Source organism: Protopterus annectens, chromosome 15.part0 (genome assembly GCF_019279795.1).
Source record: "Protopterus annectens isolate FY-2018-M chromosome 15.part0, PAN1.0, whole genome shotgun sequence".
NCBI classification, from domain to species: Eukaryota; Metazoa; Chordata; order Ceratodontiformes; family Protopteridae; genus Protopterus; species Protopterus annectens.
Genome location: NC_056749.1, coordinates 387,301,872 through 387,328,619, shown reverse-complemented (window position 1 = coordinate 387,328,619; position 26,748 = coordinate 387,301,872). Strand labels below are relative to the sequence as shown.

The following is a 26,748-nucleotide window of genomic DNA, read 5'->3' as shown; positions in this document are numbered from 1 at the left end:
AAGACTGAAACATGTCTGCACACCCACTTGCTTCATTGCTAAGCTTTTAAATTTACAAATTTATACAACCAGTTTATTTTACATTTGTTGACAGTTGTATTTCTTGTTAAATCTAATCCAGTCCAGAATTCTAGCTAGAGTCATAGCTGAAAAGGGCCCTTTGACTGAAACATCCACATGATAAATAAATGAAAAATCAAGTTTGAGTCTTTACAAACTGTATCTATTCTCCCCTCACATGGCACCGAGCTGCTTCTGCTTTGCCATATGGCAGAGTGAGAATGTGCATCATAACTTCAGTTTCAAAAATGCTATACCTGCTAGGATAAGTTACCAAAACAGGCATACTGAGACGAGCCCTTCACCAGGTATTTAGTATGACGCAGCTTACATATGCAGTGCTATTAGGACAGGGAATCTGTCTGTACAGCTCCGTTTATTTCCATTACCATTTTCTCACTCTCTGATCTTTTCTCTCGACACCCATGTACTCTAGTCTTACTGCAAATGGTTTCCCAGCACCCTACAACTACACTGCATTTTGATCCTTCCTGCTTACATTCAAGCACAGCTGAAATAATCCACCTGGCATTCCATCTCGCATCTCATATGTTCTTCCTTTTTGTTCCATTGACCCGTTTTAAACCATGTTGTCATTATTTCCATGCATTTGAATATTTCATATTATTGGCATTATCACTGAAGTAATAATTCTGGGTGGAAAGGTAGTTGTGGGCCCTGGTTATTTTGTTCATAAAAACAAATATTTGTCAGCTAAAAAAGTTGTACTACATCCCTATTTCCTGTTTCAGTTGGAACTGCTCGGCTCCCATCTTACTTTCTGCTGCTACTCTGCATATTTCTTTTATCAAATCACACTCTCCAGCACTTTAAATGTTTTGTGATCAGTTTATCTTTACTTGCCTGGACAGGACCATTCACTAGCCCTTAAAAAGGGATTGCCTACAACATCTTTAATACCAGAATACCTCCGGTTTATCATCTTAGTGGTGAATTAGATGGACAAAAAGGAAGTATTTTGGATATAGATAACAAATGCTCTAGATATGGTTTTGTATATTATTGTTTAAGTGACCTGAAAAATCTGGTGCCGTCTCACAGTATCACCCCCTCCCCCCAAAAGCATGATTCATGTCCATACTCCAAAACAGCAAGGGAAAAAGGACTAATACCATACTTAATTGGCTGTTGGGCACTGTCAAAACAGCAATTTGTTCCAAATAGAGGCAATGCACTCCACCTGCATTTTTTTGTCGACAGCAGGAGCTTTGAATATTTGCATTTAGAGTAAGTGGATTGTGATTGGGGGTGGGGATATGAGTGTGTGTTAGTGTCAAAGAAAGGCCAAGTCATGTGTGAAGGCTACCAGCCAGAATTTTGTAAATAATACTCTCATTTGTAAATATTAATATAATCCACAGGCTTGCCTTACAGATGCAAGAGAACTATATGTTATGATTGAACTACATGTTCAGTACTGAACTTCAAGATTGTAACCACAGTGCACCATGCTGGAAAAAGAGCTACGGGCTCGAGAGACTTGAACCCCAGCACTGAAATAAATAGGACCTGCTCGAGGGACAGATTCACAACCCAGAGGCTCCCTTCACTCTGGAATAAAATCCCAGTCCAGGTTAGGCAGAGTCCCTCATTGACTCTCTTCAAGAGGAATCTTTATGAGTGGATGGGAGATTGTAGGTTTACCCTGGGTATCACTTCTGTGTCACTGTTAGAGGCACAGTATACTAACCTCGAGGCATAGCAAAATAAATTTAAAATGGGTGGCAAAAGCCAAACACATTCTGGCTAGGCTTATAAATGCCCTAGGGCAGATAGCCTAGTATGAACCTATGAACCTATACATGTGTATAAACTACATGCCTATGTAAACGTATGTGTTGAAGGTAAAAGCTGGAATATACAGAGTTTACTTATTTTCTTAAAAGAGTTTGCAAGTTAAGTGTTTTACGATGTGTATAAAGTTTGTGTATCTCAGCTAAGAGACAATGTCTACAGCTAGAGTTTCTTTCTATTATCTTAAGGCAGAGATAATTACTTGGTTTCACATGTAAAGTGTTTTTGTATTGCTCTGTGACTTCCTAGCAGCTGTACATCGGAAATAAGTATTTTGTCAGAGACATGTTAAATTCTGCTGGTATCTGTATAGCCTGGGAACTAGCTGCAAGTGTCAAATAGTGAGGTCATCTACCTGACCCAGCAGTAATGTTTATTATCACTTTAAGAACCATCTGAGAGAGGAAGTCAGTGCATCTTGTATTTTGTTCTGGACCTGTAAACATCTCTTCAGTACTTCTCATCTATATCTGCCTTGCTCTGTAAGTAAGTTAAATACAGTGATTTATCAGAGACAGACAGGAATATAGTAAGATTAGTCTAGATGTTTTCTATATTTGAGACTGTCCTGCAATGTTGTTTTAAAGTATTGCCTGTGATTCTGAACTCCATTGTCACAGTGTTGAGTTAATGAGTATGGTCTTATGCTTTTATTATTAAATATACTTAAACCTTTTAAATTGTGGCTGGTTTTGTTTAAATATATTTAAGCTCTTAGCATACTTGCATGTATTTGGTGATACCGTAAAGCCACTCCAATAGCCTTCAAGTCTCAAGCACACTTACGATTTGCATAATAGTAACATTACACAGTAGAATTGGTCACCCTTTGGGAAGGGCCTTTTAGTAGCCAAGTAAGAGTGGTTGGTGGCAGTGATTTCTACCTTATAGTCTGGGTCAAAGGGGGCATAGCTAGTGAACCTGTGCCAGCCTTCCCCAGGAGTGTCTGTTTGTATATAAACCAAATCTCAAAGTGTGTGTGTCAGCTACTTGGGCAGGGACACAAAGCACTGGTTGGACAGAGAGGGTGCTGGAGATTTTGTCTTGACTACTCAGCTGAGATCTAAATCCTGCCACTGTGCCAGTGGACAGTCTTATTGGGGATCTGGAGAGAGAAGGAGAAACCAGCCCCAGACTGACTGATTTCCGTGTACTCTTAAGGGAAATTGTGCTTTACTGTGCATATACTTGTCATCCTCCCAATGTGCATGCCCTTCACTGGTGTTAGTGGTGAGGATTTAGGCTCCTTGATTACTGGACCAGTGCAGGGGTGTAACCTAAGGGTATAGATTTAGCATTGTATATATGTGTGTGTGTATCTTCAGAGTGGGCTTCTGAGTTATGGTTATAGTAAGAACTATGTAAAGGGATAGATTTAGTGATGTTGTTCATGGCAGCATTTGGCAATTGCAAGTACATGTGGGAGTGTTGGAGTGTTTTATGTAATAGCTCTATTAGGAATGGGGATTTTGTAAGTTTATGAGTAGGGTTAGAGTTAGCACACAAGGGTACTTCATCCACCTGCCCCACCTTACTTATGCTTACTAACCCTACACATCAATTTACAGAATCCCCTTTCCTAGGAGTACCATTATTCAGTCAAATATGGTCTGCTGATATTGATAGGGTTTGTGTTTTAGCATCTGGAAAACTACATGGAAACCATTTCCTTTTTTTGATTGCTTGCTTTTCAAAGTTTTGCATGGGCAATTTTTCATTTAATCTGCTGGCATCAATGTAGTCTATATGGATAGATCCCTTGCTCTGACGTTTACTACCCTCCATTTGTTCACTCACGTTATGCTACTTGATCCCATAAATTTGTACAAACCATTGTCTGAACCACCCATAAATTAGGGGTTTCACCTTCCAAACCATTCAGTTGTATTCCTAAAACAACCTGATACAGCTCAATAGGAAGGTGGAGTTGGCTCATTTCTGCAAGTGTTTCAGAGTGTATTTGTTACACTGCTATACATTTGTACCTAAAAATCTACTCCTCATTTGTAAACAATGTAAGCAGCGAAGTGGGACAGGCCTAGCCTTGAAATTAACTCTCATTTACATTTTATCCTATTAATAACAAAGCAATAATGGCTTCCATTCCTTTTGTCAACCTTATTGTGCAGGCCGGTATGTCAAGGAAACATTCAAATGCATTTTACTGTAATAAAACACAATGCAGTGTATTATGTTTTTTTAACCTTTGCTGACACAGCTCTCACCAAGGTCGCAATAATTTATCATCATTTACTATACATAGTTGTATAGTATGCACTCCTCTTTTCCAGTGTCACATAAGAAATGCCATACAATCTAGTTACAAAAGTCACTTGGCATAGATACATTTTGCAGTTGTATATGTTTCACATGCTTTGAGACTCATACCAAACCTCTTCATTTTGCATAGCGAGCTAAAATATTCTTATCATCCACTTCCATTATTGTGAGCTATATTAGACCTTAAAATAGATTGATCTGCTTAGTCTTAACTCTGTCCTGCAGAGGCAAACCCTTGCAATGGTTTTTGTTTCAAGACTACAAATACAGATCTTTTACAACTACACTTTAAAATTTACCCTGAATTACATGTGTGCAGCTCAAAGAGGGACCTAATTCAGAAGCCATAGAAATACCAGGAAAATCTCTCAGTTGATAAGTACTCACAGATGCACTGATGCACCGTCCGCAGAGTGTGGTCTTGTTCTCACCAAATACTTTCTTGATGACACTGCTAGTATAAAATCCTTCAGCCAGTAGGAGGACACCATACAGGAAAAAGAAAGAGGCCATGCCGTAGATAACATACTGAAAGGCATCAATCCTGTGAAACGGAATGGAAAAAATGTAACTTCAATATTTCCTGAAGATTTTGGGAAACAAGAGATACTTTGATAAATATATACATATCAACAGAAATACAGGAGTAAAATGCTAGAATATTCTCTTGTGTTAGTGAACATGTCAAAAAATGGAAAAAGCATGAAGTATTTTGCACCAACAGCAACATTTAAAAAGCTACAGTAACAGAAATATAGCATTAAATACAAATTTATTAAACTAAACAGTTAAAAGTTACAGAGCATAATGTTACAAAACTTCAAGTAGTAAGCTTGTTTGCACAAAATGATTATGGTTCTTAATATAAAAACACTCCAGGCCTGTGATTTTCTAGTGAAGAAGTGCTGTTTTTTTTTTTTTTAAATTGGAGTAAGTGAACAGATACATGCTTAAGATGTGTCATATTCTATTATGAGCCTGAAAGGGAGGAGTAGAGAATAGTGCCCTTGGACATAGAAGATAAACCTTTGGTAAGCTGCTGGAAGAGGTAGAGGGTGGAAAAAAAAAACAGGAGAGTTGACTATTCATAAAGTGCAAAGAAAAAAAAAAGGCGAATTTGCACATATAAACCAAGAACCCAATATTTTAAAACCACATACCACTTACACTCAGACAAGTAAAATTGTACAGCAAAATTGTGAATCTGTATGTAATAACGTATACTTGGTCCATCAAATATGCACATAAATGCTTGATCATAAATACTCCGATAAAATATGTATTTCAATTGAAAACGTTTTCTACATATGGTGGACTGTTTGGTAGATATTATTGTAGACATAAAATATAGACTCAAGTCCAAGTATATAGTAGTAGGTGGTTTTAAAATAATGGGTTTGAAAACTTATTAAATGAATGTTAGTTAGCTGTTTATTGACAGTAAAGTATCTCTAAGCATTGTTCAGTACATAAAACATATGTCACTGCGCTTATAAAAGAGGTGCATGTGCATGTGCATGTGCATTCCCCCCCCCCCAAAGGTCACAATACTATACTTTCTAGCATTTAACTTCAAGTCATGGTTCTGGCTCCATAGGTGTGTACTCTATGGCTCTTTTGGTAATTCAGAAGTCCATGGGAGAGTTGACAGTAGCTCTGTCGGCAATCACCTGTAAAGTTGCTCAGCCAAATGCCCCCAACATCAAAGTAAATGCAGAATACCAGCAGTGCCAGTACAGAGCTGGGGGGGGGGGGCACTGATAAATACCCCTTTTAGAAAAGGGGAGCCTCTCCTCCTCAGTCCTAATGTGTTCTGTAGGCCTGTTTACTATGGAGCAGATTACACAGGAGTTCACATTTTAAGCTCGATTAATTTCTTGAGCATTCAGAATGTGGAGAGTTATTAAAAACCTTGGCCAGGTCTAGGTAAGCTGGGTATACAGATTTTCCTTCTGCACCTTTTTCAAAGTTGAAGAACAGGTTAAGCAGGTAGGATCTTTCTTTCCCCAATCCATACTGGTTAGTTTATGGAGTTCCATAATGAAGTATACCATTGTCTTGCAGATGATGCCATTAAGACTTATTGGTATGTAGTTGCCAGGGATCAGTGGTGGGGCCAGCCTTTTAGAAGTTGATAACCACAGCTGTTCTTCACACCACTGGCATTAAACAATTTGAGAAATTGAGGCTGAACAAATTCTGGAAAGTCAGTGAGACAGTGCTTCATATGGACACAGCAGCAGCCCAGCAGTTTATCAGGGCCCATAGAGATGGAATTAATTTTATACTTGAAGGGATTTGAGTACCCTAGTAATCTGTCAAAATCAGTGGCAGCACTCCATCACATTTTGCACAGCCTCATGAATGGTGCATTTTGCAAGGGGGTCACCTATGACTATTATATTTCCATGTGCAGTGGCTCTCTAAGTGCCTAATCCTGCCAGCCAAAGTCTTTGCAGTGTTAATGCTGGATGGTGATACATGTGTAGCTAGTGGAGTGCCCATGTGCCAGATGGTGCTACGTGTGTAGCAAGTGGAGTGGCCATGTGTCAGACCTATAACTCGGAAGTCTTTGAATCTCTCAAGTTAAATACTATGTTTGATGAAATACAATCCAACAGGGGCATATCATTGTACAACAGGTTAGATGAGAAATGAATAAAGTGGAAGCAGGACTTGTATGGATCTGGAACAGATGCAAATGAGCCTGACAAACTAACTACTGCCGAGAAATGGTCAAAAACCAAGAAACAATGAGTTTATAAATCCCTTAAAATACAGTGTCTGATAAGGGATTGACACCTGTATGGCATGATGTGATTATTTTACCATATTCCATTTTTTCACATTTGAGACCAGTGATCATTGTATTAGCACAGATAGTCAGCATGGTCTAACCCATGTTGGAAAAATTTTAAGACAGGAAAATTAACATCTGATTTACAGTAATCTGGATAATAAGAACCTCAGGCTAGGAATGTTAGCCAAAATTGTCAGAGAAATGTAAAATAGGACAGGGCACATCACTGGTAACATGTTTGCTTTCAGGAGAAGTGGTACTTATGGCCAACTACATGGTTCCTGTCCATGATTTAGCTATCCACTGTACAACATAGGGGTGTGTATTTAGATTTACAAGTTTGTAAGATCTGCACATCGAAGTGTCAAAGGCCTTTGGCAGGACCACATATGTTGCATGTACTGTATCCACTGCTTTGGAGACCTTTTCAAAGTAATTAAATAGTTTAAAAACAGGTCCTGCTTTTGGCAAAACCAGGTTATGAGGACCCACAGTCAGATTCTTCCATGTCCAGATTAACAGCATCAGATGTCCCGTAGTATTACACATGTGGCTAGTGAAACGGATGAGTCTATACTTACCTTTGTCTATGGTTAGATCACTCATTTGTGATGCCAGTAAAATGAGTAATTCCCAGGTTTGGGGAAAGTAACCAGCCACCAGGCTCAGATTAAAAAGGTTAGGAAGGTATTTATATTTGAATCAGTTAAAAAGTCACAGGAGACTAAGTTCAGGCTTTATTTTTAGGCATTGACTAGAGCCAAATTAATGTGTTCAGAATTAGACTTTACTAGCTTAGAATGTCCAGTAGACAGACTCTATAGGGACAGCAAAGATTTTAGCAAAAATGCAGAAGTCTTGCTTAGAACTGCAGACCATTCTTGGTAGTGTAAGAAGGCTTTCTAGCCATCGCATCCCAAGCCAAGATATACTGTATACCACTACTGAGAACTGCAGCAGCTACATGGTATATTGACTTGGCTTTGATTCTCTGTATTATCTTCCAATGCAGCTATTCATATTTAAATGAGGAAGCTACTAGATAAGGTTACATATGAAGGGCATAGTGTGCCAGGACTTTCTACTTGCAACAGCTCTGACAGTCAGTATAAAAAGGGAAGGAGTTCCTTCTCTCATACAGGATAATGAATCTTCAACAGCTGCAGAGGATATAGACTCTAAACTAATCTACAGTTAGTTCAGTGCTGTAAAGCACAAACCTTAAATCATGTGACCACTTGCCCACATTTTTTTGAATCGTGTCAGGCACAGATGCTGTAAACCATTAACTACCAGGAGAAGAGAGATGCAGATGTCACTCAGCAGAAAAAAGCCAACTTTACCAAGACAAATTTAAGCAAGGAATACTAACCTCTGTACATAAAGTAAATAATAAGAGACTGAAAATTTTTAGTAAGGCATCAAGACACAGAACCAAAGGCTTGGGTAAACCTGTCAGATTATCAAGTGCAAGTAGCAACAGGTTTTGGGATGGTAGAAAGTTGTACTTGCCAGCAAAACGAGGACTACACAAGTGTTACAACAGTATTAGACCATTCACAGAGTTACACTGTTGTGATCAGATGTTGGATCAGACATTAGGGAAAATAAACAGATCTACAATAATGCAAGCCATCAGATATACACTTACAGATTACTTAAAGCCTGAAAGTGCTGATAGTTTCGAATGAAGTGAGTTTCCATGAGGTATTCTGTACCATTCAGTGCCTCATGGCCGCATCCACAGAAGAGTGCCACTCCAGAAAAACATAGGATAGTTGCTACCATGGAAGCATAAGGTATTCCTCCCAGACATTTTGCACAGCACTCGACACAACCTAAAAAGGGAAAAATGTTGACAATTACTAAAGTACAGTAGAAGTATATCACAAATTTAGTTGAATAAAATTTGAAACATTAAACTGGTCTAGACTATCAGAATAAGCTGGCATCAAGAACAGCATAGAAATGGAATTTATAAAAATAGACTTTGTAAACTGTACCATATGAAGCGGTTGTGGAGCTATTGACAAAAAAAAGAGAAGATACATCACAACACAAATCAAATTGGGAAACTAAAGTTGGCAATTAGTACTGAAATAGGTTTCCGCCCTTCACATTCTCAGGTTATTGCTTTCATTGCATATTGCTGAACAGGTCAACCATTTCTAGGGGTCTCACTCAGGGTAAGCGAGGGGTGCTACATAGCTATTTTTACTGGCCCTCCTCTTTCTGTTGATTCCTGAAATCAGTAGGCTCATCACCTGTACAGGTCAGAGAGATCTCCAGTTTTGTAAGGCACACAGAATGTATGAAAATTCAGACAGGCTCCATGCCAGATACTAACTGTTGTTTTTATGCTACTAAAACTTGCATTAAATGATATAAACAAGGTCACAACACTTTCCATAACTAAATACATAGTTTCTATCTATCATACCATGGTCTTTTTGTAATGTTCAGTGCTTACAACTTCAAAAGCCCAGAATAAGACAATTAAAGTCTTGGCCAAATGATAAACCTGGTTCAAAAGCTCTCTTACTGAGCAATGCAATCGAGTTCCAAATTCAACACCTGTTACATGTAAAAGGTCAGCAGTTCTAGAATCTGCTTGTTCTAAAGTGAAAAAGAATTCAGTAGATGTGAATTGGACTGGCAAGTTAACCAAAGATCCCCTGTTCTAGTGTAATTACAATTGTCTTAAAAAAGACTAAAGTGAGAAATTCATTCTAACATTTATAAATTAAAATGAGATCACTATGATTACACCTATAACCTAAAAGTGATAGTAGTTGTTTCAACCATCCTATATATGAGTAATTCCCAATTGCAGCAATCATTCTAGTAAAGGATTTCTGCACCTACTGGAGTTCCAAAATTGTGTTATAGATGCAAAAGGAGCCATAAAAGTGTAAAAAAATCAACCTCACTGTAGATTTGCATAATGGCAGCAAAACCCTGGCATTATTACTTCAACACAAAAAGATTTCCCTCAGGACCCCCATTAGGTGCTCATCAAAACGCAGGTCAGTGTTAACAGCAGTGGTAAAGTTCTTCACCCAGCTTGTTGCAGTTATCAAACAGAATCTAAGCCATAAGGATTCCCAAGATTAATTTCTACCAAACTACAATACCCCACATTTCTTAGTATTATACTGCATTATCCTTGGTCAAGAACCATTGCAATAAGGAGTCCAAATATCATTGTGGAGTCCCTCGTCACTCGTACTGGAAATGCTGCCCACCTTAGCATCATCTGCGAACTTGCTAAACCAGATCTCATCATGCACTGGAAAGTGGGATGTAAAATAAAATAAAAAAAAAAATTATATATATATATATATATATATATATATATATATATATATATATATATATATATATATAGATAGATATATATATTTTTTTTTTTTTTCAAAATGGAAATCTCTGCACCAAGAGTCCTACTCCTTTACTGTTGTACATTGAAATCAAAAGTCTTCTGCTCCAACCAACCTACTCATTAGTAGTCTACTTGGACATTTTTTGCTCCCAAATGCAGCCATTTATTGCTATGAAAATTACTTCCACCATCTTTATGATCTCAGCTGTAGGTTTTTATTTCATCTACAATATTTAGTACTTCATTTGTAGCTGGCTTAACTGTATTTCACTTGCAAATCAAGTGTTTCTTTTTGTCGTTACAGGTAACATGTCTTGACAATTCTAAACCCAGACAACTCATAAGCAGCAGCAGATCCCCTCCTCACTTAAAATTAATATGCACTTTTGTCAGGGCAGTCTGTAGGTAGTCTTCAAATTCATTTAATTCACATATTCACAGTAACTGTGTTCCCAGTTTTCCCTCTTCATTCCTTTAACATATATAGCGTTTAATGTAACATCAGGTAATCAAAAGATGTAAAACAGTGAATACAAGACATCACACCTACAAAATTAGTTAGCACAAGACAGTCTTTGCAATCTGATGCATTGTAAATGTAATTTAAAAACACAGATTGCTACATTTGTCAGATAACCAAATGCATATGTCTTTCCATATACATAGAAACAGCAAGCTTTCAGACCCTTGGGTAACTGAGGGGGAGCATCTGTATTTGACAGAAACCCCATCAACTTAAGTCAAACTACCCATCACCCTAACATGACACTCCATTATGCAAACCACCCTTAAAATGTAACTGTTACTTTACTGCCAACAGTTCCCCAGTGCCCACCACAGATCATGGAAATACCTAAAAAGATTGAAAGGTTAACTAGAAATCCAATTTTTTTTTTTATGAAAATTCAATTACCCAAGCATTGGCTGGTATACTTACTAACAGAGGTGCTCATTATTTCATAGATTAACGAACTGTAGCAAATTATAAATAAACCTCTAGAGGCTCTAATAATCTTGACCTGGTCATTACCAGCTTGCACCCCACCTGTATTCCACTATACATCTTGTCCCTGTTTAAATCTAACCACAAGTTAGTTACCTTCCATGTCAAGCTTAATGGTACCTCCCAATCACCAAATGAGACCATCTTTGGGAACTTTGCCAGGGCCAACCTACTTCAGATTGTAGAAAGTAGACACAAAATTCCCCACAAATGGGCCAAGATGAGAGGACCAACACATTCACCTCCACCTTTTACCAGTACATAAACAGCTGCATAGAAAGTCAATACCGATCCACTTTAAATGTAGTGGCAAATTCAGGAATCAACCACCCGGGTGAAACTCCAGTAATAATAAACAGCTTATTAAAAGAAAGAAGATAATATAAAGTTGTAAGAAATCCCCATTCCCCTAGCTCAAGCCTACAATAAAAAAGTGAACAAGGAAGTTAAGAAACCCAAGAGCACTACTAGGCAATATGAAAGAGGAGTAAAATACCAAGGAAAGCTACAAACCCTTTCTCAGTTATGTCAGGAAATTAAAGAATAAATGTTCAACAATTCACTGAGCTTGTTTATAAATCATATATTCCATTTCCAAATCATATAACCAGTATATTGACACACAGCCTCATTCAGGAACACACTATCCCTGAGACTTTGTTCACCTTGAAATCACCTTGGAACAAGTCTTATAATAAATGTCAAAGATCAAAAATAGTTTCTTTTGGTCCCGGTAACATACCTGTACTTAAACTGTTCAGCTCAGGCTATACAAGGGCTTGTACTAGATTCTTGAAGAAAAGCTACCATTACTCCTGTACAAAAGCATGGCCCATCTACAGACCCAACTATTTATAGGCCTTTCAGCCTCAGTCTTGAATGTAAAGTCATGGAATAGATTGCATCAACACTGATTTATGTAGGCACAGGCCACTTACCTGCTCTAGTCCCCACTCAGTTTATCAGCAGATCACCATTGCCTGAACCTAGTAAACTTCTTTAAAGTTTAGTGATCACTCTCTGTATGCTACTTCTCTTGACCTGGCCAAAGCTTTTCAATAATACTAGCAAGAGGACTGTACGAAAAGTTAAATAAACTTAAGGTAAACTAATATGGTTGTCCACTGGATTGCTAACCAGCTATCCAAGAGATCCCAAGTAGTAAAAGATGTCACTCTTTCGTCACTCTTTCTCTATGGCATCCTATACAAAATATGTCATAGCATTGTAGCACCCTATCTGTACTAAGCATCAGAAAACTGTCCAGCTATTCAGAATTAAATATGTAGGACAATTTCTTAATTTCTGTCATATCATGCCTGATGTAGTCCTTCAGTTGGGCACCCAACAGAATACCACCCTTGCACTTGTACAACTTGGTGCAGCACAGTAAATCTTTTATGGACTAGAGAAGTCTCATGTTTTAATGTGCTGAGCTCAAGAAGTACTTCTGCATATGAACATTGTCATTTCATGTGACATTTTGTTAACTTTACTATGACAAAAGGCATAACCATTTGGTAGATTTAGTTAGAAATACATTGCAAGTAGACTTAAAATGGTATTTCAGGTACAGTCCTGAAGGAAATGTGCAAACATCATTTCCATTGTCAGGGATCAGTGTCAAGCTATTGGGTTGACCATGGCCTCAGAAAGATGGCAGCCAATGAGAACAGAAGGGTTTATAGCAGAAACATATTTGGGGGCTGTTAAACAATTTGGGCAATAGCTTAAATCATGAATTAAGCTAATACTTGTCAATAATTTATTTTTTTTTTTTTTTGCATTTTTGTAAGCACCTATATACGACCGTCTTCATAAGCATTCTTTGGAATACCCTGTTTATTTTTGCATTAGTTTGGGGTTAAGAAAGTCTATCTTTTAAAATTCCACATGTAGCAGATAGTATCCCTATTTAAATTGCATTTGCCATACTGTTTACTCTGACAAATTTGTGTTCGGCTGTGGTCAGATCAAAAAAATGAAACTTTAACATTATCTCTGGACTTTAGGAAAACAAACAGGTAGAAAAGGGAGAATGCATGCGTACTGGTCTTGAAAAAACTATTTAAACTGGCCAACAGTTTTTGAATACACCTGTCATTAAAAACACAGATGTTACAAGCACATTTAATGGAGAGAAACCAATTTTTCAGTATTCTGTCAAAAAGTGTCATACTTTTGTTGTTAAGCAGACCTTGAGTAGGCATTATTTGTGTGTGTGCACATCTGTGTGGTGAGGGGGACTGGAATATCCTCCCAAATTCCCTGCAGTCTCTAGTAAGGATAGTTTTAATTGAACCCCACGCCATTTTTTTAAATGCACATTACATATTTGCTGACAAAAGTAAAACAGTTATTCTGCAAGTCTCAAAGCCTATTGTGTATCCTTCATGCTCATCAGCAATTAGGACCTTTTAGATTTCACACGAGTGATTTGGAAGCTTCACATTACTGAGTAATGCATCATCTGAATGTGGAAATGTTTTGTTTTTGGATTTTGTCAGACATATTTTGACTAAAAATTTAAGGCAGCCTTTATTTTTAGCGAATAACAGAGAGAGTCGTAGGAACAATATTACACAGTTAATTTTTTTAGGCAAGTTATTTATCATCGGACAGCGGCACCCTACTGCATACTGGTATTTAATGTTATGTGAATAACTGCTGGTTGACACAGAGAACCAGTAAAGGATAGCTAGATATATTTACAGTATAGCTAGATAAATTTACAGTATAGTGGGATGAATGGATTAATTAGAAATGATGATCCTACATCTACTGCAGGCATGCATACCTCATTCAGCTAATTCATTGCCAGCAGCTGTCCTACAAAACTTTAGGAATTTGTTCAGCAAGAGAAAGAGAAAGAAGAACTTTAGTTCAATGTAGGGGCTATAGCACTACCCTTATTGGACAGCAGAATAACTTGGGACTAGGAAGGATTCTACCAAAACCCATAGTTTTATTTATGGGCCATCACTTTGACATTTCTGCTGCAAACATAAAAGTCGTGGTTTAACAAAATGCACTGGCTTCATCTATGTGTAGGCAGCTTTTTGACCAACCTAGAGTAGGGTTTGCCGTTGAAATATTCTCTGGACAAATAATGTTCAATATCCACATTCCCTATCCCAGATTACTCGGTACAAAGAGCCAGTTTCACATTATTGTTATTTGGCAACATGCAGTCATGGATTATTTTAGGTTGATAAAAAAAATAAATAAAAAAGTCAGATATTAAGGCGGTGGTGGGAAATCAATCCTACTCATTCAAAATCAATCCAACTCAAAACAGTCAAGTCTTTAGGGCTTTCACTTGCACTACAATGAAAGGAAGTTCCAGAGGTTTGAGCCAGGTACCTCATTCAAAAGCTTCAAACTGCACTTGTAGCACCAAGAATGTGGCTGAAGGCTATGCCTGCAAATGATCTGGACCAATTAGTTCACTATCCCAGTAAGCAAACTAAATAGTAGCCACTGGAAGGCAGAATACAAGGCCCATAGTGGACAGTATGGCACAACAAACTCTCTCAGATAAGAGGGACAAAAAGTCACGCGTGGACAATTATCACTGATATTTTAAAGATTATGAGAAGGACCTGGAGCCAGTACAGAACTCTGTTATACCATGGTGTAAGTAGCCTGGTAACACAGATTCCAACCTACTTAAAAAAAAAAAAAGTGTTGTTACAATGTTTAGAGTGAAACCAACACTGAGGCAGCTCATAAGCCCAATAATTATCAAAGAGGATTCAAGAGGAGCATAAGCAACATTATGAATTTTATCTACAAAGAAAGATTGGGCTGAAAAATTACATTGAGTGTTCAAGGTAGTTGGAAAAAGACCCAGCCCTCAATGAGGACACTTAAAAAAGTTGAAGGACATCTAAGAGAAAGAACTGACTAGCATATCACCTATGTTGTAAAGATGAGGAAAGGTGGATGTGACAATGGCAATTGCAGGGCAGTCTGGATTATACAGTCTGTTTACCACTACTAAAGTTTGCTGTGTACAGATATGCTGCCTTTTTACAATAGAGCTCGGTCAAGTACATTTTTCAAATCAAGCAGAGCATGACACAGAACTGCCTGGGACAATCCCAAAAAAAACCCCACGATGTTGGCATTATCATCGTTTAAATTTGTAACTAGAGAAAAGTACACAAAGGAAACTTTACACAGAGAAGGAAAACCATGTACAGATTTTTTTTTGCATTGCAGCAGTAATCAAACTCAGCAAGAGAGATAGTGGGGGGCTTGAAAGAGGATTAACATATTTAATGGATTTGCTTGGAAATTATAGGATCTTTTTCACAGATATTGGTGAGTTTGCTCAACTTTTTCACTACCGGAGCCAGTTTATTAAAAAAACTAGTGCTGCATCTATGGTATTTCATTTGTTAAATATTTATCACTGGCAGTTGTATTTGTAATAACACAGTAGTGCAATCTTGTACTATTTTTAGTGGTTTAAAAAAGCATATGTAGAGCTCCATATCTTGGAAATGTTCAGAATCCAAGTGTACTATAGGACTGTCATTTACAACCTAGAAATGATTTTATATCCAGACTTGTCATTTGTGTAGCCCGTGTTTAGATGGGCAGGAGCAACAGGAAGTTTGAGTTTGTTGCAAATGCTTCAGAACGAATCTGGGATGCAAATACTCTCGACACTCCACCTTACAAGCAAGCAATTAAGAAATGCAAACATGCTAGATTTTTAATGCTGTTAAAACTGAAACAGACAGAACTGCATCTTTTTTGTATACTAACAAAACTAAAACAGGTAATCACATTTTAAAAACTTGCTTACAAAAGGTAAACAGCAGAATTTAGTTCTTTGTTCATTTAAAAGTAGAATGCCTTCCATAGCCTTAGAAAGTAAATAAATACAGGGTGTGCAACAAAATTGCTTTCCACAAGAGGATGTGATGCTACTTGAAGGCAGACTACTACACATTTGATATATTTACTGTAATTTATAAATATTACAAACATTGTACATTTTCTACTGTAAACATTTAGTGGGTTACACAAATTAAAGTAAATAAGAATAGTAACGTAGTGACAATGCCAGATATACTGTAGTATTATGTTGTTGTACATCTAGTACAGGTACATACCTTCATGCTGAAATGACTATGTTAAATATTATACAATTTAAGCCAAAATACTCAAACGTTATTATCATGCACCATTATGGTAAAAATGGAATGACTTAAATGAATGACTGAGTCAAAAGAAAAACTCCCCACACAAAGAAGTTAAGACCCATACAAAGACAAAGGATCCCATCAGAGGTGGGGTCTGAAATTATGTAGTCCTTAAAATCAGGGGCTGGTTGGGTTATTTAAGCTGTTACTACTTGCATATTTTTCTTAGACCATTCATTTAAAATTAATTAAAATGCATCTTTTTACTCTGTACTGCTGATTCACTTAAGGAGTGTACGAATACTTGGGGAGGGGGGGGGGGAGCAAAGGTGGATACCCTCAGAATGAAAAACGAGTTAATGCTTTACATTCTATAATTAAAAGGGAAAAGTTTCTCCAAGGGTCACAAAAACATTAAGGTTAGAGCTACCAGATAAATGGACACTAAACATGATTTTAGTTTTATAACTAGAGACTGTTAGATCCAAAGGGATGCAATGTAAGTTAGGTGACGAGACAAGATTACATGGTCTTTTCTGGTCAGCAATGCAATACAGAAAGAGGTAGAACAGTTAAAGTAAACAATGACAGAGGAAAAAAAGGACTTCAAGACCGTAAAAAAGGCCACTTCTTTCCCCAGGTGGGAATCTCCCTTGTGCAGAATCTACTTTTCTCTTTCCTATAAAAAGAAAACAGAATAAAAGTTATTTAAATAGATGCGAGTGAAACAGAGAAAAAAATCTTGCATCAGTTAATTTAGTGTAAAAGTACTTGCATAGTATTCAGAACGCAAGGATAGGATTTGTATCTTTCTTAAAAATCAATCTTACTATGCCACAAAGAAAAACGAGGTTCATGACAATGTGGGTGAATCTTACTATAATAAAAGTTAAACATTAGGACTGACAACTTCTGCTTTGCATCCATGCTAGATCACAAAATTGGAATATTATCTACAGTTGAAATTATTTTACCTATTGTCAGTCTGCTTCATGTTTGTTGTACATCAAAAATAATTAAAAATAAAATTTAAATACACAAAGTTATTTAAAAATTACCTTCATTCACAAATCAAAGTGGCTGGACGGGAAATATTTAGCAAGTGGACAAATCTCAGTTATACAGTTACCATCCTCATTAAAGTAAGTTTCAGAAGTCTTTTATATCCAAGGAGAATAAATACTCAGTGTCCCTAACTACTACCATTGTCTTGTCACTCTTACAAACTTCTTTGGATGAAACTTATTTTTGCAGATGTTAATCCAAAAGTTCTGGTACAGAAACAGTGCTTCATTTACAATGAATATAGAAATAACCTTTAGCCTATTATAATCCAATCTCACTTTTCGTTGGTCACTCTTGGTAGTACTACAGCTTAGTTCATTCACTGTATAAATTTTGTTGATCAAATTTCTTAGGATTCATGACTATTCTTCAATGGACAAAAAGTAAAATTATTGAAAAAACACTTTCAGAAACATGTTAATCTTTTATTCTGAACGGGGCAAGCTCACCCCTTGCCCTTAACTTATAGATATGGTTATATCTACAGATATACCTGAAAACACACATAGTGGAGAAAGTGCAATACCTCCAGTTTGCTGAACGTGGCTTTCAGGAATAAACAATTAATCTGAGCTTGACAAACTCATACATTTATTAGCATATCGGAAGTGGGGATATGTGCAAGTGCTTATGCTTTTATTACTTAATGTTTGAATACTGAACTTTTATTTGACACGATGAATACTAGCACTATGCTTCAAAGTGACAATGAAAAAGTAGGAGCTTACCAATTTGGAATAGTGACATCCTCCTTTAGATCATAAAAGAAAAAAAATGCCACACAAATCACATCTATGATGTCACCTTTAATTCATTTCAGCATAGAGCACCTACAAGGTGAGAACATTTAAAAGGTCTAACAGGAGAATGTTGACTCTAGATTTAATATTGCCAGGATGAAATCATTTGGCTTACTGTGAATACTTTGTGAAATACTTGCAATCCAGTGGCATAGGGTTACACAAGTTCAAAAATCAACTTTGGCATCAGTAAGGACAACCACACGCAAAGTTTATTAAATAGTTGCAGCCATGATTAAGTTTTGTTAGCCATAATAAAATACATTTGTTGCATTGAAAAATCCAGTCTGGAGTATGCAGTTTAGATTCTTAAATATGACTATTTAATATTCATGTGCCAGGATTTGTAAAACATGCAGGAGACATTTTGAACATTTTAAATAGCAGAAAGAATTAATGTGACAATTGCATTTTAATGTGACAATTGCATTTTAAAATGCTACAACTCCACCTGGTTTAAATTATACACACTTCTATATCTGTAGAAAATCTTAACTGATTTAAAATATTAAGACGACATCTATATTGGGATTCAAACATTTTTAATATACATTATGTACAAATGGTACATTTTTATACATGAATTTGTATTATTACAATAACCAATTCATATTTCAGGAAAACCAGTTTAAATGAAGCATCATCAGCTGACTAATCCAATATCATATGATTACAGGTACTATTTAAATTTAATGCTACAGTCAAAAAATTTTTCAGAAACTGAGATTTCAGAAGTAAAATAAAACACCAAGTTAAAAGTTTGATTTGACTAGATAGAGCGTGTTGCACAAATGTTTCACCAAGTCTGCAACCTGCTGTTGCTCAATATTTTAAGCCTTGAATGAGGAGGCAAGCAAAACATGACTGGGGAATAAGGTCTAATTTAGGGGAAACTGTTTTAAAAATACTGGCTTTACCTACTTGGATCTTAAAAGTGAAACAGTGAGTGAACAGCAGGGACAATGGAGAATAAAGAGAAGATTTTATTAATTTCCCAGATAACTGTGCAATCAGCATTAAAAAGAAAAGACCGGTAGGATGTTGGAGACACTGAAAACATTTATGAAGATGGAAAATATGAGAAGCTTTAAGGAAAATTATTGCAGGATATCAACTGGCATTTATTCAGGGGGAAAATTAGCCCCTTATAACTAGTTATTCTTACATGGTGGTATGCCCCTTGTTTCTGACAATTAGAGAACTGAAGAATCTATACCTTCATTAGGGTGAGAAAAATAACTTAAAATATTCCATTGTCCATATTATGGAAGACTCTGATTGTAAGTGAGAATATGGTATAAGGGTACTGTGGCCCTTACTGAAACTAGGGCACTACTTACAAAATGAGTATGTGAAAGGCTGGGAAGCAATGCCCCAAGTCAAGGTTTTAGACAGAGAAAAAAAGAGCTGGATAATATGATATGAACAATTGCAGGGGTCCATTACCATTTTATATATTTCCATAGTGTAGGGAAGGAACCCAAAGAAGACGAGAAAATATCACAAATCCCAAGAAATTTAGAGAACAATCAAATCCTGCCTTGCTGTAGTTTAGCACATTTAACCTCCTTAATAAAATGAAATCGGAAATGAATTGTACATAAAACTACAAACAGTAAGGTTATGGGAATAGGGAAAGGAGGAGAGATTGCTTAAACTGGCAATATATACGAGTGGGAGTATTAGGTTTTTTAAAATATTTTTCTTTGTAGACTTAGTTCTACCAAAATTAAAGGTTAGATTTATATTGCATCAATTTGGGGGTAACAAAACATTTGTTACTGATGCACTTTTGGCTAACTGGCTTTCGTTTTCAGTAGTTTTTTTTTGCCCATAAATATTTCTTGAAACGCAGAACTCTAGGCAGCCTGGATACCAATTCAAATCTCTGGATCCCCCCACCCCAGTGTAATTTTTTGCTCGTATTAACGTCTTGATCACAGATAGTTAATCGAGGTGCTTGGATGTGCTTAAGCAGTCTCATGAGGATTACTGTGGTGCATTGCACTCTGTTCATGCTTTTAACACATGACCACTTAGTATATACTAATTCAAGGAGGTAATGTTAATTTAGTGCATTTAAAAGATCTGTAGGCAATTGTGGAACCTCCACCCTTTTAATGAGAATAGTATGGTTATGCCACAGGGGATCACAGAGGGGTATTGTATTTAGGGTAGACTGCCTGAACCATATTACTGTTAGTCTCTTAAAAAAGGACACATACTGGACAGGTAGCAACTGAATGCACCTATGTGAGGGGAAGGGGTAAAAGAGGTCCTAGGGTTTGAAGGATGTTAGAATTATAACTCCTAAAGAAAATATCAGAGTAGTCATCTTTGATTATGCATATTATGGAAAGTACTTTCCATTTCGGTCTTAACCGACTACACACACACACATATTAATAAAGACAATTTTAATTTTTATTACGGAATAGAAAATTTGAGAGAGAAGTTGCAGGCTAATATTTTTAGCACCTATTAGTTTAAAAAGCTATATATTATAATTTAAAATCAAGCATCCATTGTATGACAGCACAGAGGATTAAGGTTAGGAGCAATTAACAAGGTACAGAGAGTCCCTCAGCCTTCATCTGCCTTGAGCCAGTTGGGAATCTGAGCTACGCTACTCAATGGTCTTCTGGACTGCATGCCTGTTAACAACCTACTTATGAACCATTGTTTAGAGCCATGATGATAATGGAAAGTATTCCAGACGTTGGAAATAAAGGCAGGGAAAAAACGTAACCTATAGCATTCCTGCTTCATGTTTTGTTCAGGTAACTTTTATATGAACTATCCCATCTAGATGGATAGTGTTAAGTAGGCATCAGTTTGGGTTTGTCAAGGAAAAAAAAAAAAAAGGATTGTAGGTTTAGGGCCCATTATATATTACATTAGTAAAACTGCACAGAGGGGAAAAAATGTCCTACAATGATGTGTTGCCAAATTCCTTGCAATATCCTACATATTCTGCAGTGGAAGGGTGTTGTGCAACTTGCTCAAGAATGGTTGTAACATAATACATGCTAGGTAACGTGAATTGAGGCATAGGTAGAAGCATGTGCTTCTTATTTTAGAACAGAGAAAAAGACAGTACAGACCGACAAAAGCATGCTCAATCTAACTCTCAGGGCACTTTTGATCATACTACTAAAGGGAGAACATTATATTGCTGCAGTGTAGGAAATATACAAAGGCCTAGATTGGGACAATATGTTATCTGCACCTTAGTTGAAGATTGTCAATCTGGTTAAAACATTTTCTTGCAAACATGTTCAAAGTTTGCATCTCTGTTTAGATGAATGAACATGTATGAAGATGTTATGTTATGAGAGTAGAATAATTTCTCACATGCAAAAAAGTCTCAAGAACAGATGGTCAGGGATTCCAGACAGCTGGATTTGGCAGGTTTAATGTCAACAAACCTCAATGTCTCTTATATCGGACTGGCTGTAGGTTGGATAGAGTTATGCTTACTTGCAGTCTTCAGTAAGACAGTATAAAACTGGGATCATTGCCTTAAGCACAGCCCTGGAGGGAAAAAAAGTTTAGTATTCATCCACTGTAAACAAAACAAACCACTTAAAATGTGCACATTCACAGTAAGAAAAGGGGCTTCTCTGCAAGCCTGTCTCCTGGAGTTACAAGTTGGTAATGGCCTTTCCTGAGAAGTCCTGACTGGATCTCTCTGGTGACCTAAGAGAGAACACCAAGTCAAAGGGGCAGAGCATAATTCTCTTGAGTATTGCTCAGCTACCCCAGGCTTACAGCACCTTTCCATTATGTGGGGACTCTACAACACCCTTAAGCATGGTGGGTGGTGTGCTATTCAGCAGGAATACCACTTTGTCTCAAAGAACTGCCATAGGGTTAGTGGAAGTTCAGCAAGACTAAGAGTGGTACCTTCCAAAGCTAGAAGCAAAGCTCTCCACCCAAGATTGTGCTAAACAGTCAAGAGGAGAATGTTAACACCCACACTACACCTCAAGCAACACATAGCCCTTCTAAACCCGCACCACCAACACCCACATATAGCAACACTAAATCCAGATATGCAGAGGCCCTTAACTGTAACCTGCCCAAGCAACAAAGACCTCTGAAGCTGAAACGCAAACAAACACCAATCACAACCAATGTGTCACATAGTTCACAACACCAGTGTGCCACCCAGCAACAGCCCCCAAGGCAAGACAATGTACCTAACACTTTAGTCATAGGTGACTATAGTCTGATGTCCCTCTCACCAGGTTGAATAAGGAGAAAATTACAGTCAGCTGCCTGTCGGGTGCCAGGATCCGCCACATAACGCATGCACTCAAGTCACTCCACAACAAGTACAAATATGACTCTGTCATTGTCCATGTTGGAGTGAATGACTTGAGACGTACCTCCCTGGACTACATGAAAAGAGATGGAAGAGCTCTCTGATCATGTGGCCCAGGCAGGTATGACCCTAGCCCTGAGTAGCATCCTGCCTTTGCCCAGAATGATACCACAATATAAGGATAAAATGATTGACTTCAACAATTGGCTAAGCTTATGGTGTCATTCAAAGGGGATCCAGTATCTGTCTGCCTGGGATGACATGATTGACAGACCACGATGCTTTGCCAGAGATGGTCTGCACTCGTTGCCCCTGGGATTCAGGTTACTGGCTAAGGCTCTTGCCACACCTATAGTGCCTTTTTTAGGCAAACTTCAAAGGACAAAACCACCACCGTAACAGGTACAAGCATGCAAAATCTGAAGGTAATGCTACTCAGTGCTAGAAGTCTAAACCTCAAAATGCACTCTCTCGAGGCACTCCTAAAAATGGAGAACATCGATATCGGTGCAGTAACTGAGACCTGGTTCAAGGCTCCAGAGAGCACCCCTGCAATACCAGGCTACAACTCTTACCACACTTTTCGGCCACCAAACCAGGACCAAAACACTAAAGGTGGAGGAGTGTCAATATTCACCAAGGATATTCACACCACCAGGCTAGTTGGCCAACACAATGTGTCTGAAATTTTCCAAGTGCAACTAACACTAGGTAAGACTGCAATCCAAATTGTAGCTTGCTACAGATCCCCCACCATACCCCAAGATTCTCACTACACCTTTCTAAACATACTGGAAAATATTAAGATAGAACCAAACACCCTAATACTGGGTGATTTTAACTACCCTGCCATTAACTGGGAAAACTACTCATGTCCCAACACCTTTGCGCAACGGTTCTTGGAATTCATAAATTCCAATGCCCTGGATCAACTAATCCATAGTCCCACCAGGGGATCAAATATCCTAGACCTGGTCATTACCAACATGGGAAATCAATGCTCCATACCTATGGTCACCCCCTCGTTAGTCAGGTCTGACCATAAGCTAATCACCCTTAACATCCACATCCCACCCCCACCCCCCAGTAAAGAAACCACCATAAAAAACTTCTCCAAAGCCAACTTCATGCTACTCAAGTCAGAAGTGACAAACTTCATGACACCCAAACTGCTGAATCCTACACTAAGGCACTGTACGAGCACATCCACTCATGCATGAATCGTGCCATCCAAAAAAAGGAAGCCAATCTGGTGGTCCCCTGCCATAAACAAACTTTACAACAAAAGGAAGAAACTTTTGCAGAAAAGAGGAAAATCCCAGGATGCAAAAAACTCCCTTACTAGCCTCAGTAAGAAACTGAGATGCCTCATAAAATCCTCCAAAGCTAGTTACGAAAATAAAATTGCCAAAGATTCCAAAGACAACCACAAAGCATTCTATAACTATATCAAGAATCTAAATGGCAATGCTCAGATCTGCTGTGAGCTAAAACAGAATGGCATTAAATATACTGATCTGAAGGATATTGCCAATATACTGGCAGATTCAGTGCCAACTTCACCCCCCTCTCACCCCCTAAATGGCCTCTCTCAATACCAGAAAATTGCCAAATTCCAGTAATAACGGCCACACAGGTACAAAACACACTCTCTAAAGCCAAGAATACAGCATCCATGGGACCGGATGACATCCCGGGCTGTGTACTACATGAACTACAATATGAACTGGCACCTCACCTAAGTGTCATGTTTAATCATAGCCTCACCTCAGGTTTCATGCCCACTGAGTGGCGCAGAGCTACAGTTATCCCAATCCACAAGGGGGGATCCACCTTGGATCCCGGAAACTACTGTCCCATCAGTCTGACAAGCCTTATCTGCAAGGCCATGGAGCGTATTATCATGGAACTTATAAACAAAGACATTGGCAACCTTCAAACACTGGATCCCACCCAGTTTGGGTTTGTGAATGGCTGATCTTGTCTCCTGAACCAGATTGACTTCTTTGAATCAGTCTCCAGAGCCATGGATAAGGGTAAGGTGGCCCACACAGCCTATCTAGACCTTGCCAAGGCCTTTGACACCATCCCCCACTCTGGAATCATAGATAAACTTACTAAGTTGGGCATTAATTCCCATGTCACCCAATGGGTTGCTAAATGACTTACTGATAGAACCCACACTGTAAAAGTAGCCGACTCCAAATCCAGCTTCAGACAAGTGGAGTACCTCAGGGTTCAGTCCTGGGACCACTCTTTGTTTGGCATCTACTTCTCTGAAGTACAGGTCAACACTAAGGGACTCTGGCTAACAAAGTTTGCAGATGACTGCAAACTGGGAGCCATTATTGAATCCCCAAATGATGTGGATACTCTACAAAAGGGCCTTACAGAAACAGATGCTTGGTGCCAGAGCCATGGGTTCAAGCTCAATGCCAAGAAATGTATTGTTATCCCCTTTGGGAAAAAACATGTATCCATGAATTACCATATAGGTGGCAGTACACTAAACACAGAAAGTGTGATAAGAGACTTAGGGACACAGGTGGACAGTGGTCTCACCTTCGATAACCACATCGCCACAACAGTCAGGAAATCCTTCTATGTGGCACACCTCATCACGAAGGGCTTTTCATCCAGAAAAAAGGAGGTCATTGTCCCACTGTACTCATCCCTCATTAGACCCATTATAGAATATAACGCCCCATTTGGTATGTACCTCTCAAGACATCTGCAGCAACTGGAAAGGCCTCAGAAATAACTCACTAAAAGAATCACAGGCCTAAAGCAGATGCCCTTTGCTGACCGCCTTAAAAAACTCCAGCTATACCCGCATATCATCTACTCAGAGGTGATCTCTGCTTAACATACAAGGCCATGTCAAACCCAGAGCTGTTGGACATGCTACACTTAAAGAAATCCCAATCCCTCAGAGCTACACGCTCCAGGGATCTAAACCTTGTCATCATAATAAACAAAACATGCTGGAGGGATAGGTTCCTGACCCAGAGACTCCCCAGACTCTGGAATAGATTGCCCATACATGTCAAGCAGAGTGCCTCTTTGGACCTCTTCAAGAGGAACCTTGACAATTGGATGGGAGAAAGGAAATTCACCCCAGGGATCACGTCAGTCGCCCTGCTAGACAGGGGTCCAGGAAAGTAAATAATGTGGGAAGAAATAGCCAGGGAATTGTTATGGCTAGGCTTGTATAGGCCTTAGGGCTAATAGCCTAGTACCAACCTATGAACCTAATACACAGCTTTCAGTCAGAGCATTATATTTTTGATGTGCCCATTGATTGCACAGAATGAAAGGCTCTGGAGAAAGTCAAATGGTAGAATTCTTCATGGTGGAAAAAAGCTGTTGCCTCTTAGGTTGATCATATTTTGAAGACTGTACTGTAGCTTTTCCTGTCAAGAGATTTCAGTATTTTGGAATGAGGACAGACATAAGTATCAGCAGCAGTAATATGTCTTTCACAGTGAGAAACTTGTATTAGGAAAAAAAAGCAGATGGAGAAATTTAGGCTACTGTAGTCAAAGAAACTCTTACTATCAAGAAGTACTTAGAAAAATAAGAATGAATAAAGGGGTCAAATTCACAGAACTACTGGACACAAAAATCGTGAACTAGTCAAGCCAGATTTTCTAGAGTTGCATTTATTGTCAACTACCCAATTAAGAAACTTACAGGATATACCTATAATCCTTACATTAGACTAGATTACCATTTCTTACTCTCAGCCTTAAAGCCATCAAGGAGTGTCTTTTCCCATCCCAGCCCATCCATCAACTAGCCATTGAAACCTAAACTGTTCAGAGTGACACAATTATTAGACAGTATGTGTTTGCATACAGAGTAAGATTATTAGACAGTATGTGTTTGCATACAGAGTAAGATTATTAGACAGTATGTGTTTGCATAGAGTAAGATTATTAGACAGTATGTGTTTGCATACAGAGTAAGAGTAACAAAATTATGTCATCTTACTAGCTTGATTCATGCGTTATTCAAAATTCACATTTTAAATACTTTCTCTCATGTGTATTACTTCGAA

General features: G+C 38.0%; 1 protein-coding gene across 3 annotated transcripts in view; it reads right to left on the bottom strand.

Moving 5' to 3' along the window:
* LOC122789700 (proteolipid protein DM alpha-like) overlaps positions 1 to 26,748 on the bottom strand; it is a 78,645-nt gene that overhangs the window by 13,579 nt on the left and 38,318 nt on the right. For 2 of the 3 annotated variants that reach the window (XM_044057129.1, XM_044057128.1), the window contains exons 2-4: positions 17,110 to 17,175; positions 8,607 to 8,793; positions 4,543 to 4,699 (exon numbers count right to left, since the gene is read on the bottom strand). In XM_044057129.1, the coding sequence (XP_043913064.1) occupies positions 4,543 to 4,699; positions 8,607 to 8,793; positions 17,110 to 17,175 (410 nt within the window). The remainder of the gene's footprint in view (positions 1 to 4,542; positions 4,700 to 8,606; positions 8,794 to 17,109; positions 17,176 to 26,748) is intronic. The other variant, XM_044057130.1, reaches the window with a different exon arrangement.